Here is a 16,084-nt window from a genome sequence, read left to right on the forward strand (position 1 = left end):
ATACAAAATGAAATTTTACTGGTTAAATAAAGTGCAAGGATCTTAAACACTATATTAACCAATAACCATGTCCGTATGGAGTGGACAAATCTCCAAATAGAAAGACAAAAATAATATTTTTCTTCCTGTCCAGAATTCTTCTACATACATCTTCTTAAACTAAAACACAAAGATAACTCCTAACACAGATAGACGGTTACAGTTACTGCTGTAGATAACTACTGGTAACTTCTGTAATACTAACTGCTGCTAATATAGTTTATCTTATTTGAAACCAAGAAACTAATATGGATTATCTTTGCATGCTAAAGGAGCAGTCCTATAAATATCTTCCCTAAGCGCTTTAATACATCACACTTTACGTCAAGCTCATCTCCAACCACACTATTTCCCACCATTTCTATCTTCCTACCTCTCTTTTGTTTTGCCCTATCTCTTTATGGTAATTCACACATCTTTCGTAGGAAATATTTGCTATCATCGCATGGTTCACTTTTGATTAATTTTTTCTTTTCATTACATTACTCCCAACCACAACACAAAATCTTTTTCAATTTACCAATAGCTTCTATTTCTTGGGCTTCACTATAGGATTTTTCCCTTTTCAATTATACACTTCTTAACATCTCAATCTTTCAACTAAAACGCTTAGGAGTTTTGGATCAAATTACGGCCAGTTAAAGAAAAAGGAATAAGCTACATATAAGGCTACCAAATAATAGGCTAAAGGCTCAACGTTGCTAACTAGGATCATGCAAAAAGGGTAGATAAAGCAGGTGTAAAACATGTCTGTCAAAGAAATGCCTATATCATCTCCTAACCTCAACATTCTTTATTTCTCTTTGCACACACACTAGGAAAGTTCTCGACATCAATATTCAAGAAGGAATGTAACAAAAACCTTACTCTCACATAGCTAATGCTTAAATCAAGAAGGATCTCTTTAGACTCTCAACCAAGCAATAACAAGAATTCAAATCAAGCTCATATCACACAAGAGTCACATAAAAGAGCCTAGGTGTCTCAAAGAAGTCATTCAACTCATCACATATCATGCCACATACAAAACCAACTTGCATCAAGTAATCATGTATAACACCCAATAAGAGCATCTCTATTTATTTCTAATAACAAAAATTTTAAAATTACTCATAAAAATCAAAAAGGATACTAGGTTCGAAGGGCTTCTCATAGGAAAAGAACCGAAAAGAAAAATTGAGGGGTGGGTGAAGTGTGCTTCTACTAGACAGACAATGCATCAAACACTAAAAACTAAAAATAAACAAAGAAAAAATCTTTTTGTAGTTTCTTTTAAATTTAGTCAAAAACTCAAAAATAAATCAAAATGAAAATCATATAGCAACACTTCTCCCTAGCCAATTGGAAGACTCCCTACCCCACACTTTAAATTATACTTTGTCCCAAAAATATAAATTAAAAATAAGGATAGATATACTTCTTAAGGTCTTTAGGCATAACTAGTAGAATTATGATTATCAAAGAGGTCCGGAGGACCCAACACTCAGTTTTTGCCAGGCTCCTTAGCTAAGATCTTCGGTACTCAGACTTTTCTTCAACCTGTCAACACAAAACAGAACCAAAACCAAAGGTGATACAAAAAAAAAACTAGAAAATAAAGTAACTACCTTAACTTGGGTTGCCTCCCAAGCAGCGCCTGATTTATTGTTGCGACACGACTAAGCTCACAACTTCTAACCGCAGTCTCTCATCCTTTTTCTCCTATTCGGAACACATCTTCTTATTCTTTTCTGACCTCTTAAGTGCTTACTCTCGTGGTCTGCAACTCTTTCTACACTTACATTTTCAGGCTCCCTTTGAAGGTTTGCAATTTTAAGCTTAATTGTTGACTTGGGCAACTCCATGAGAGAGTCCGAAGAGGTAATTGGAGGTTTACACTCCACCCCACTCTCATCCACTTCCATAGCTGTGATCATGCACAAATCTTTGTAGTGTGAAGGTGTATTGAGTGCTTTGTACATTTCGAAGACTAATATTCAATCTCCTTTTAAGAGCACATTCTCTCACATCTATCAATGCTCCTCCAATAGCCAAGAATGGATGTCGTAATTTGATTGGCACCCTGTCATCTGCATCATAATCAAGAACAATAAAGTCAGCAAGAATAATGAATTTACCAACCTTAATGAGAACATCCTCTATAATTCCTTCGGGAACCACTCTTGTTCTGTTTGCCATTTGGAGCATGACTGAACAGGGCCTTGATTTTCCCAAACCAAGAGTATTAAATACTGATAGGGACATTAAGTTGATGCTTGCCGTTAAATCACTCAAAGCATGAACCATATCACTTTTACCAATTTGTATGGGGAGGGTGAAACTACCAGGATCCTTGAGCTTTTTGGGCATCTTGCTTATCACCACAGAGCTTCACTCTTTAGTAAGTGCTACCATCTTAATGTCACCAAGCTTCGTCTTGTTTGTCACCACATCTTTTAAGTACTTAGCATACTTAGACATTCCCTGTGAAACATCTAATAACAAAGGAAGGTTAATGTGATGTTCTCTGAACGTGTCAAAGAACTTATTAAAACAAGCGTCTTCTTTGGCCTTTTTAAGCTTCTGAGGGAATGGTGGTGGCGGTCTCTCTTGTGATTGCTCAGCTGCCTTTGGTTTTGGGTACTAAGACTTCTCCAAATTTTCAGCTTCTTTGGCTGCCACTTGCTTCTTACTAGCTTACTGTGGGACCAACTCTGCTTGTACCTTATGATTTTTCTTTGGAAGTTTGTCAATTAGATCTCTACCACTCCTCAAGGTGATTGCTATCACTTGCTTTGGATTTTCTGTATCACTATGCAAACCCCCTTGAGGTCTTGTGTCTTTGCTTGAGCTAACTGGCCAACTGTGTCTTTAAATTTTTCTTAGCTAGTTGTTTTTTTTTTTTTTTTAATTTCGGCAGCCATTTGTTCTTGGTTGGCCAAGATCTTTTTCAAAGTCTCTTCTATATTGCTGGCTTGAGCATTGTTCTGAATACCTTGTTGTTGCTGAAATTATTGAGGTTGAGCCTGACTGTTGCCCCATGAGTAACTGGGCTGACTCTACCAATTATGGTTGTAGGTATTACGATAGTTTTGATTTCCCTTTTGTGCATTGCCTACAAAGTTCACTGAGTTCGGAGTTGCTTCGCATAAGTCTGCAAAGTTACCATTACCTCCATAAATTTCACCCCAAGTCTGGCCCTGCTGAATTGCATTAACTTTGGCTTGAGGTTGATTTACACTCAACTTGTTGAACTGCGTCATCATTTGGTTCTGAAAGGCAGCCAATTATGTAGTGAAGGGTGTGATAGTGTCGACCTCAATCATACATGCAGGCTTTTTTACCACACTTCTAGATACATCACCGTGCCATTCAGATTACCTTATGTAATTCGGTTAAGGAAAGTGTTTAACTCATCATAAGTTTTCTCCAACACCTGACCACCTGCAGCTGAATCTAGCAAAATTTTTGTGTTATGGTTAACTCCTTCAGCAAAAGTATGAGCTAATACCTTGTTGATCTGTTGGTGATACGGACAATCCCTTAGAAAAGAGTTAGAATCTCTCCCATGCATGATAGAGATTCTCATCTGGCTTTTGTTTGAAACTCAGAATCTCACTCCTCAACCTTGTAGTCGGATGAGGTATTTTCTATGCCAAGTCGTCCCAAGTTGTGATTGAGTTTGAAGGTTTTGGCTTCAACCATATCTACGCTTCCCCCAATAATGAGAATGAGAAGAGTGTGAGCCTCGCGTAGTCTGTGGAGACTCCTGCGGAAATAAAAGTGTCATTGATCTCCGAGAAATTTTGTAAGTGGACCTGTGGGTCCTCATGTGACCAGCCTGTGAACTGCCCACTACTGTGCAGCAATTGCACCATGTTTTGCTTGAGCTTAAATCGACCTTCTGCAGCCAGTCTGTGGATGCTGGTAACATTAGTTGTGAGTGGGATTGCCACTTCGCGCACTATCTTGCGGGCTAGTTGTTCATTACCCATGACTGCAGGAATGGCTTCGCCCTGTTGAACTTACGGGATGGGATAGAAAAGTGTTGCTTCTCTCTGCAATTGGTTCAAGTGTCGCTCAGGTTTGGGATCTGGTTCAACCAAATCCCTTTCCCTTGCCAACTTACTTGAGATTTAAACCTGTACCTGCAAATTTAGAAGCTAAGACCAAGTCGTCAACACTTATCAAACTGAGTAGTAAAACTAAAAATCAGAGAGTTGCTAATCTTTCAAGTCCTCGGCAACAACGTCAAAAACTTGTTGCGTCCTACCGCAAACGCAAGTCTACGTGGTCGTGCAAGTAATAAAGTGTCCCTTTCGAGCCAAATATCGACCCCACAGGATTTGGTGTTTAGCAAGCAATTTAACTCTAGCGTTACTAATAAGATTAAATAAGTGCGAGTTATAACCAAAGGAGAGTTTGAGTTTTGAGGATTTAAAACGTAACAATAAACAATAACGAGAATATAAAGTGTTTGAAACAATATTAAGGAGGAATCCATGGTTGAGGCAATTTGAACAATCCTACAAAGCTATACAATTTTGTTGGTCAAGTTAACTATCTTAGTTGTTGATTCACGGGGTTAATAACATGATTATGGTCTTTTGAGCCTCTAATCGTCTATCTAAATTAACCCCACTACTACATCGTTAAGCGGTAGAGACGGAGCCAGCCCTCTTTAGGGGGTTCGTCCGAACCCCTTTCGACGGAAAAATATACCATTTATATGATTAAAATTATTTTTTATGTGGTTATAGTAGGTGTTGAACCCCCTTCGAAATAGTTTTATTTGAATATTAAATTCCCTTACTTGAAATTCTGGCTCAGCCTCTGTAATGAGCGATGATGTGAGAACTAATTCAATCGCATTTGTATGACATTCCGTGTTCGAGCCAAATGGGGCGAATTAGGTATATTCCTATCCTAATCGCGATTCCTATCTTTAATTCATTCAATAAACAAGATATGTTCCATGTTCGAATCTAATGTTCCTCCTTCCGGGCTCACAATAGAAATATAGGTGTATTCTAAAGGTCGCAAATCAATAGAATAGTAATTGCAAGAATGTATGAACAACCAAATATGATAATCAACTTTAAACCAACGTAATTGAATGCTAAGTAATCATGTTCGTAGCCTTAACCCTAGAAAGAGGTTTTTTAGCCACTCATAAATCATAATCTACTTTACAATCACTGAATTAATGTAGTTCATACAAGAATTAAGTAATGAAAAGAGCAGAATAAAAACCCTATTTGGATCCTCCCTCGTGTGTTTGTTCTCTCCCAAGTCGTCCAATTATGATCCACAAAATAAAACAAGTGTCCTATTTATAGTAGAAGGGTAAAAGTTGTCGAAAACACCTCTCCATGCCACGCCCTTGTCGCGTGGCTCAAGGGGCATGGCATGCTCTTATCGCGAATCAATATTGTTTTGTGCCATTCAATTTTTGGCGAGCTTCATGCCACACCCTTATCGCATGGCTCAGCTTCCGTGGCATGGAGCTATGTTTCAAACTCCAATTTCCCAATATGGTGTTGTCTCTCCACTTTGCTTCGTGTCCTATGCTTTATAGATGCCTTTCCAACTTTCTTTAAGCTCTTTTTGCTTCCCGATATTGATCCTAACACCTTACATCATCCACAAGCTCGACATTGACATTCACATCAAGCTCAATCTTTGCAAAAGTCTAGTCCTGAAACACTAATCATATCCATTAGTTCACGAACACAAGTTAAGCTCAATCAAATGACTATATATGCAATGTAGCTCACTAAATAGTCTAAAGGATGGGAAATAATTAACACTTAATCGTATAAATACGCCTAGGATCAAGACCCAATTACATTCTTGCCTCTAAGCTTAAAGCTCTAAAAATCAAGCTCAAGGAATGGAGCAAGGAAACCTATGAACAAGAACAAAAATTCCGCTAAGCAAATTGCCGGTGTTTGATGGAATAATGGAGAAGAGAAGATTGACAGATGACGAGACAGAAAGAAGGGCAATAAGTATGCTAGAGTATGAGGAATTGATAAAAAACGAAGAGATTTCTTGGAGGCAGAAGTCAAGGTCACTATGGTTAAAGGAGGGGGATAGAAACACCAGTTTTTTTTACAAACTGGCAAATGCTCATAGAAGGTACAACAACATTGACCAACTCTTGATCCAAGCGGAGTTGACTCAGGATCCAAACAGAATTGAAATGGAAGTGGTAGATTATTACAGAAAACTATACTCAGAAACCATAAACTGGAGACCAGCTTATATACATCCAAATTGTCCTAGACTCACAAAAGAGGAAAAAGAGAAGCTACAAAGGGGTTTTGAAGAAAATGAAGTCCTGAAGTGTTTAAAATTATGTGCAATAGACAAGGCACTTGGTCCTGATGGCTTCACCATGGGCTTTTTCATAAAGTGTTGGGAGATACTGAAGCACGACATCATGTTGGCCTTTGAGAACTTTTATGAACAAGAAATGTGTGAGAAAAGCCTTAATGCCACATTCATATCACTCATCCCAAAGAAGAAAGGAGCCAAAGAGCTGAGGAAATTCAGACCAATTAGTCTGATAGGTAGCATATACAAGCTATTTGCCGAAGTATTGACAGAAAGATTGAAAGATGTGATGGGGAAGTTGGTTGAGTCACAATAAATGGCCTTCATCAAAGGCAGTCAAATCATGGATGCAGTACTTATAGTGAATGAAGTCGTTGACTCCAGATTGAAACAAAAAAAAACTTGGAATCCTTTGTAGGCTAGACATCGAAAAGGAATATGCCCATGTTTATTGGGAGTCCTTACTGGATACTATGAGGAGAATGAGATTTGTCCAATAATTGATACAATGGATCAAATATTGCATCTTTACTGGGAGATTTTTTATGCTTATAAATGGCTCACCAACAGACTTCTTTAGTGCACAAAGGGGTCTTAGACAAGGAGACCCTTTCTCACCTTTTTTATTTTTATTAGCTATGGAAGGTCTTAATAGCATGATCAAGACAACAAATACAAATGGTTGGTTCAGAGGTTTTGACGTGGCTAGAAATGGAGGAGAAAATCTAGAGATAACTCATTTGCAATATGTAGATGACACTATTATCATAAGTGAAGATGAAGAGGAGCAACTTAAGATCCTAAGGGTGATTTTCGTGTTGTTTGAAGGGATCTCCTGGCTTCACATTAGTTAGAGGAAAAGCTTTTTATAACCTATTAATGAGGTGCAAAATTTAGTGTCTGAACTCAATTTAGGTGGAGAAGTGGGAACTCTACCCACGGTCTATCTGGGAATGCCATTGGGAGCAAATTCACAATACGCAGAAATATGGAATGGTGTAATCGAAAAATGTGAAAAGAAACTGGCAAGGTGGAAGAGTCAGTACTTGTTCAGGGAAGGTCGATAAGCTCTCATTAACTCTGTCCTTGATTCTCTGCCAACTTACATGATGTATGTCTTTCATATTCCTGTAGGGCTATCATCAACAGACTAGACAAGATAAGGAAGGAGTTTCTTTGGCAAGGAAACAATGAAAGAAAGGGATACAACTTGGTCAAATGAGAGGCAGTGATTGTAGGGAAAAGACAAAGAGGATTAGGAATCCAGAATCTGAAATTTCAGAGTAAGGCCCTAAGAACGAAATGGCTTTGGAAGTACTGTAATGACGATCAATCTCTATGGAGAAATGTCATTAGTTCTAAGTATGAAGAGGAAGATAATTGGATGACAAAGGAAATCACCACACCATATGGAGTTAGTTTATGGAGATCCATTGGAGGCAACACAAAGATTAAAGTGGCAAATGGAGGCAAAACTGACTTTTGAAAAAATGAGTGGCATGAGATAGGAAGACTAGAAATTCAGTTTCCAGACATCTATGCATTAGTCTCTCACCAACAAAGGACAATCGCAGACTTATGGAGACACCAAGGATGGACTTTCAACTTTAGAAGACAGTTGAATGATTGGGAAATTCAAAGAGTAGCAGTCTTCTTTAATACTATTGACTAGTTCAATGGTTTAGATAACAAATCAAGATACTCTATGCCGGAAAGGTAGCATGAAGGGCCAGTTTAAGGTGAGTAATGCTAATAGTTGGATGAACCAAACCCCCCAATGTATAAGAAACTGACCTTGGAAAGGCATCTGGAAAAACAAAGTTCCACGCACAGTAGCATGCTTTGTCTGGCTGCTGGCTAAAAGAGCTGCTCTCACTCAATTTGATGAAGAGAGATACAATTGTGCCCTCGATGTTTTTTTTTTTGGGGGGGGGGGGGGGAATATGGAGACAATCATCTTTTTCTTCATTGCAAAGTCACTGGACAACTATGGAGGATGTTTCTAAATCTCAGGGGCATTTCCTGGATTATGCCTGGAAAGATTACAAAAACAATTCATAGATGGGAGGAAGCTGGTGTGCACGCAAAAAAATAGAGACAGATGGAGAATTATCCCTGCAAGTATCTAGTGGACTATATGGAAGGAGAGGAATACTAGATGTTTTGAGAGCATAGAGAGTAGTATGCAAAAGTTTAAGCCTAAGTGTCTTTTGTTACTATGTTTTTGGTGTAATCAAGTGTACTCAAATGATTCTATCTCTACAATTGATGTCCTAGATTCAATTTAGATAAGAGATAGCAGGCTAGTATAGTAAATGATAATGCGGATTCTATACAACGTATGTACTGCTTTTGGAGAAATATACAGAGTTACCAGTTTCAAAAAGTTGAGTTGAAAGCTTCTCTACCAATTAAGTTTTCATTTAATTTTCTACTAGAGTGAACTTCAAACGAGCATTCCTCCTTGAATATGAAGAGTTACACGATCCATTACCTACCAAATTGAAGGTTTTTGAGCCTTTTTTCCAATGCCACCTACTACTCGACAATCCAAGTCTCGAGTAGAAAGTTAGGTGTGTTTTATTGAGGGACAGTTAGAACAGACGGGCTACTGTCGAAAATGCCTGGTGCAGCACCCCAAGTGACGCCCCAAGCCTTTTAGGTAGTGGAGATCGAGCGCTTTGTCCACTTAGGGGTAATTTTGTCCTAGGGCTTTTGGGTACTCATTATAAACGTTTTAAAACCCTCTTGCATGATTAAAACCCACTTTTATCAGTTAGAAACCATTGAATAAGCTTTTTGCAGTTTCAAAAAAAAAAAAAAAAAAAAAACCATTAAGTTTCATACACATCACTTCTCCTACCCCTCCCCATCATCAAAAGCAAGGTTCAAGGGAAAAACAACGCTAGAAGTCAAGAAAGGTTCTTCCCTGACTCTTCTTTCAAGTTTCATCTTCTCCTCCAAGGTATGTGAGGTTATTTTAGTGCAGAAATCTTGTCCATCCCCACCCCCCACGATTCCAAAGTTTATTTTAGTTGTATTTATGTCAGGGTTTTGACCCAAATTCCCAATTTAATTTCCTTTACTTGGGATGATTTTATTGAAATCTAGCTTTAAGAAATTATAAAAAACTCCATGAAATTGTGGTTGTGCCTTAATTCTTGAATCCTCCATGAAATTCTTAGATATCTCATAAATTGAATTCATTCTTTTGATTTTAAATCCTGTTCATGTTCATGTCTATTTCAAACTTTATGAAAACCACCTCATATTGCCAGTTTACTCAAAGCCTCTATTTACCAATATCCTACTGGTAGCCTAGGGAATTTGACCCACAAAGGAATAGTAATCAGACAGTCTGGATCAAAACAGAAATCAATTTCCCAATGCTTCAGTATGAAAGGCTTGTTATGGAAGTGTATGGTCCAGCTTGCATTACCAGGTCCCTCTCCCTTATCGTATCAAACTTGGAAAGTTAATAACCCTTGTTAGGACGAAGAATTCAAGGCTTTGAGACAAATCCCCAAACAACAGTTACATAGCTGTCCATGGATTTTTCAAACGGGTTATCACCTAATACATATCCAATCGGTGTTGTGCTCCTGCAATCCTTTTTCTCTTTTATTTCATCCTTAACTACGGTGACTATCATTTTACCACTGCGCACAACAGGAGGGATATAGGAAAGAGGCTTACCCATCTGAGAGTTTCCATTGTGAATTGAGCGGCTTTACCCTCCGGCAGAGACGCATCTGCAAGCTTCTCCTCAGCTGGAGTTGTGTTCGAGGAGGTCTCAATTTCAAAGAACTGGAGCCTTTGAGGCGCATGCAAGCCCACTTGTTCTTTTCCCTTGTTGCCTTTAGTAAAGCTTTCGAATGTCAATGGCTGAAGGTGTTGAGTGCCACTAGCAGGGGTCACTAGAGTAGTTGTCGTCGCTGTCGTAGCCTGAGTTTGTGCCAGCAGACCATGTTTTTAGGTTTCAGTGTATGTTAGCAGCCTCGCATAACGTGCACTTAAAGCAAAAACATTGAATTGAGGTTTATTTATCTTCTTTTTGGTACAAAATATTGAAGGAATAGTATTTGAGTAAGAATAAAATGGTCGTTCAATTTTTAATGGATTGGAATTCAACTTTGGGACTTTCCACTTTTAATATAGTATAGATGATTACAAAAGATACAGTCCTGCTCTGATATTTTTTTCTGTATACTTTAAACTTCACTGGATATTTCTTCTTTAATGAAAATTTGAGTTCTAAAATTTTCCAATGTTTTGATTGTGTTAGTGTACACGCTGCCTTGAACTAGATGAGTTCACTGTTGGAATTTCAATAATTAAAGTAATCTTCCAGGGAGACATGAAGAAGTATTGGGTGTGTATGTATATGTATGTGTTTTTGTGTGTGCATATAATATATATATATATATTTGTGTTTATATATATATATATATATTTACTTGATACTGCATGTCTTTATTCTTTGTTGTTTCCATCATTTTTCTCAATTTTCTTTCATCACTTACAGTTTAGGCACAGGGAAGGAGACAGAAGAAAGTAATCTATTGCAGCAGTTATCAGACGCGTCCTTAGTTGTTGACGCTCTCGAGCCTTCTGTTAGAGAAGAGTTGGTGAAAATTTTTTGTAATAGAGAACTCACCTCGTACCAGCAGATATTTGAAGGAGCAGGTTCCTAAATTCAAGTTTGATTAGTTCATAAGACAGTTGGATGTATGGGTTCCTAACTGCCTGTTGGATTTGCAACTACAGAACTAGCTAAGTTGGACAAAACTGAAAGAAGATATGCTTGGATCAAGCGTCGGCTAAGAACAAATGAGGAGATATGGAAAATTTTCCCTCGTTCATGGCACATCGATTATTTGCTTTGCATTCAGTTCTGCAAGTTGACAAGGTAGGATATTGATTTCTTCTCACCCCTTTTTTTGGCTGCCTGAAGAAAGTATGATTACTTCAATGATCTAAGCAGCATGTTGAAACAAATTCTCCTGTGGGAATTCCTCCCAGCATCTTATGTACCCGAAAAACTCTCATGGTACCAGTAATTATTTCTCAAATTGCATTGCATCCTCTACCTTTCAAAGGAATTTTCAATGGTATCATCATGGTTATTACTAGTTAAAACTCTCTCAGACGTTGATTCCATGAGGAGACAAACTTTCCCTGTTCTATCTGACAATGCCCTTTCTCATTAGTAGAACTACGTTTAACTGCAGTAACTTTTCTTTATAGGATTTCTATTTGCGTGTTCTTACGTAATAACTAATAAAATGTTGTCTTTGCTTTCCTCCTACTGTCTTGAGCTCTCTTTTGGCTCACTCTCTTATTTACATTCTAGGTCTCAACTTGTGGAAATCCTTGTTAGCATGAAAGAAAAGCCAGATGTAGCAACCTTGTTGACAGTAAGTTTCTTTCAACTGTTGGCTTAATCATTTTGAACTAATCCCTTCTCATGACAGCATGGATGAAATAAACCCATGGCCTTTTTCTAAATCAAAATCCTCAATTTTGTTTAGGTATTAAATTAAATAAGAATTATTAAAGGCTCATGAAATATTATTAAGATGTGTAAATTAATTATAACACTGCGCCCTATTTATAGGCAAGGCATTACAATTTTCTCCGTGTAGGATACTATAGACAATCCTATTCTAACACTCTCCCACTCAAGTTGGTACATATAAGTCGTGTGTACCAAACTTGTTACATATGTAACTTATATGATGACCGGTGAGGAACTTGGTGGAAATATCTGCAAACTGATCAGTTGAATTCATAAATTTTGTAATAATATTTCCTAAGAGTCAAAGTGACAATCAATCTTAATTTGCTTAGTCCACTCGTGAAATACCTTATTTGATCCGATATGAAGGGTCGCTTGGTTATCATACACATGTTCCATCCGACTAATTTCTTCAAATTTTAGTTCTTTGAGCATCTGTTTAATCCAAACTAGCTCACAAGTTTTTGCAACCATCGCTCGACATTTTGCTTCTGCCCTAAATCTAGCAAACACACTCTATTTCTTACTCTTCCAGTGCACTAAATTACCTCCTATTAAGACAAAACATCCGGATGTAGAACGTCTATTATAAGGTGATCCTGTCCAATCAACGTCTGCACATCAGTCGATTTGTGCATGGCCTTGACCCTCGAAGAGTTGCCCTTTGCTTGGAATTGATTTTATATATTGTAAAATGCGGACAGCTGCATCCCAATGACTATCACAGGGAGAAACCATAAACTAACTTATAACATTCACGTGAAAAGAAATATCAGGTGTAGTCATTGTGATATAATTCAACTTACCAATTAGTCACCTATATCTTCGGGATCACTAAGCGGTTCTCCCTATCCTTGTAGGAATTTAACAGTCGGATCCATACGAGTATCAATGGGTCTACATCCTATCATTCTTGTCTCTTCAAGAATGTCTAAGGCATGCTTTTGTTATGAAATAACAATACCTGATCTAAACTGAGCAACATCAATACCTTGAAAATACTTTAATCTATTGATGTTTTTAGAGTTGAAATACTAAAAGGGATGTTTTAGATTAGTGATACCATCCTGATCATTGTCAATGATAACGATCACGTCTACATAAACCACCAAATAAATACATAGATTTGGAGCAAAATGCTGATAAAACACAAGGTGATCATCTTCGCTACGAGTCATGCCAAACTCCTAATTATTGGGCTAAATTTTCCACACCAAGCTCGAGGAGAAGAGGCTATTTCAGTCCATAGAGTGACCGACACAATTGACTTACAAGGCTACTACATTTCCCATAAGTAACAAACCAAGTGGTTGCTCCTTAGACTTCTTCCTCAAGGTCACTGTGGAAAAAAGTCCTACTGTTTAATTGAGGAAGAGGCTAGTGTTGAACTACCACCATGGATGAAAAAGGCAAACATACGAGCTATTATAGCCATTGCAGAGGAAGTATCACTGTAATCAAACCTAAATATCTGTGTATACCCCTTGGCAATAAGGAGAGCTTAATCAACTTGGTCATCTGGACAAATTTTGATTGCATAAACCGCACAACAACCAACCATAGATTTACCTGAAGGAAAGGGAATAAACTCTCAAGTACCACTCACATGTAAAGCAGACATCGGGACAATCATAGCTTATCGTCACATATGAAAGTGTTTCACTTGTGTGGACTTAAAGATAGCAATAGGGAACAAAGATATACAAAGACATAACATGGTGATGATAGACAATAATTATATATATAACGAGGTTAGCTAGATGAGTGGATCGTATAACTTTTTGACGGCGAAAATGAGGATGTTGCGTTGGATGTGTGGGCATACTAGAGGAGACAAAGTTAGGAATGAGATTATCCGGGAGAAGGTGGGAGTGGCTTCGGTGGAGGACAAGATGCGGGAAGGAAGGCTGAGATGGTTTGGGCATGTGATGAGGAGGGACGCGGATGCCCCAGTTCATAGGTGTGAGAGGTTAGCGTTGGATGACTTCAGGAGGAGTAGAGGTAGGCCGAAGAAGTACTAGAGGGAGGTGATTAGACATGACATGGAGCAGCTACAGCTTTCTGAGTCATGACCCTAGATAGAAAGGTGTGGAGGTCGCGGATAAGGGTAGTAGGCTAGTGTGAGTATGGGGGTTGTAGCAAGCAGTCAGGAGAGATCTTGTGTAGCCGGGTTAAGGTGTTCATAGGGGTCTTTGGTTTGTGAGTGTATGGTACTACTAGGTGGGTGTCCTATTCCCTATTTCTTAGTTCCTTTTTTCTTATTCCATGCTGCCCTTATTTCTCGTATTTTGTGTTTCTCTGATTTCTATTTTATTATTCCCTACTCCTTATTTCTGTTATATCATCCATCCCCTTGTTTATTATTCTTTATCTTGAGCTAGGGGTCTATCGGAAACAGCCTCTCTACTAAAGAAAGAGAGAATAGCTGGTAGTGAACGATGATTTTTATTGATCCTACGTATTGGCTTTTATAGCCTGTGTATTACATGTAACAAAGAGACTTACTAGAATACAATCCTAAATATACAAAGCTGATAAGTACAAAAAATAACAAGTCCTAAAATAAATAAGTTAGCCGTTATTACGCCCCCACAAGTTGGCATCAAGGTCTACTACGCCCAACTTGGAAAAATGTTTACTGAAAAGTGCGCGGGGAAGAGGCTTTGTAAGAAGATCAGCAACTTGATCAGCAGTATGTAGATGTGTAGCCTCAATCTGTTTGCTCTCAACCTGCTCACAGACAAAGTAGAAGTCGATGGCCACATGCTTCATGCGGCTATGGAAGACAGGATTGGCACAAATATAAGTGGTGCTAATATTGTCACAGAGAACTCTTGGAACAGTAGTCAGAGGAAACCGAAGCTTCCCAAGAAGATGGGTGAGCCAGTTAGTTTCAGAAACAGTAGCAGCAACTGCCCGATATTCTGCCTCCGTTGTAGAACGAGAAACTGAACGCTGCTTCTTCGAAGACCATGAAATAGGAGAACGACCAACATAGATAATATAACCTGTGGTAGAGGTGCGATCTTGAGGATCCCCTGCCCAGTTTGATCAAAGTACGCAAACAGTCTACGATCACTCTCCTTAGCAATGAGTACACCAAATGAAGTAGTTGAACAAAGATAGAAAGTAGTCGTTTAAGAGCAACCTAATGAGACATAAGCGGTTGATGCATAGCCTGTGACAACTTGCTGATAGCAAAAGCAATGTCCGGACGAGTGAAAGAAAGGTAATGAAGCTTACCAATAATGCGCCGCTATAAGGAACCATCGACTAAATTATCATCAAGTCAGGGATAAAAAATAACATTAGACGTCATAGGCGTGGAAACACCTTTGCAATTATCCATAGCTACCTCATGTAGAAGATCCATGGTGTACTTCTCTTGAGAAAGCAAGAGACCAGCAGAAGTACGAATTACCTCACACCGAGAAAGTAATGAAGAGGCCCCAAGTCCTTCAGTGAAAAACGTTGGGAAAGTGCCTCAATGATAGAACAAACACCTTGTTTGTGATTACCGGTTACTAAGATATCATCCACATAAACTAAAATATATATAGTGAACCCATACTTATGCATAATGAAAAGCGAGGAATCAGAATGTGATTTAACAAAACCCAAAGTAATGAGATAGTACACTAGGAGCCTGTTTGAGACCATAAATTGCTTTCTGAAGACGACATACGTGGGTAGGATTTCTAGAATCCTCAAATCCAGGTGGCTGACGCATGTAAACTTCTTCATTAAGAAGGCATTGTTAACATCCAACTGATGAATAGGCCAGTCAAGTTGAGTAGCAATAGTCAGGACAAGACGTCGTAGCAGGCTTGACTACCGGACTAAAGGTGGAATGATAGTCAAGTCCTGGACATTGAGTAAATCCCTTGGCAACCAAACGAGCCTTGTACTTGTCAACAGAACCGTCAGGTTTATGTTTAATGCGAAATAGCCACTTACAATCCACCGCGTTTTTGGAAGAATCACATGGAACCAAATCCCAAGTATGGTTGTGAACAAGAGCATCAAATTCAGCTTGCATTACTGAATTCCATTGGGGAGTTAGCTTAGCTTGCTTATAGGTTGTGGGGATTTTTGGAGATGGTGTAGTGGTTGTGAGAAACTGATGAGGTTTCAGGCTATTAGTCTGTGAGCGGGTGGTTATTGGGTGTACTTTGGTGGCTGGCCGGGTTGGTCGGGATTGGGTTGGTG

General features: G+C 38.6%; 1 protein-coding gene across 1 annotated transcript in view; it reads left to right on the forward strand.

The window, feature by feature from the left end:
- Positions 1 to 16,084, forward strand: part of LOC107870183 (vacuolar protein sorting-associated protein 53 A) — a 65,666-nt gene that overhangs the window by 27,500 nt on the left and 22,082 nt on the right. The window contains exons 7-9 of the mRNA XM_016716620.2: positions 10,883 to 11,043; positions 11,125 to 11,266; positions 11,711 to 11,774. Coding sequence (XP_016572106.1) covers positions 10,883 to 11,043; positions 11,125 to 11,266; positions 11,711 to 11,774 — 367 coding nt within the window. The remainder of the gene's footprint in view (positions 1 to 10,882; positions 11,044 to 11,124; positions 11,267 to 11,710; positions 11,775 to 16,084) is intronic.

The sequence above is a fragment of the Capsicum annuum genome, chromosome 1, assembly GCF_002878395.1.
Source record: "Capsicum annuum cultivar UCD-10X-F1 chromosome 1, UCD10Xv1.1, whole genome shotgun sequence".
In the NCBI taxonomy this organism is placed as follows: domain Eukaryota; kingdom Viridiplantae; phylum Streptophyta; class Magnoliopsida; order Solanales; family Solanaceae; genus Capsicum; species Capsicum annuum.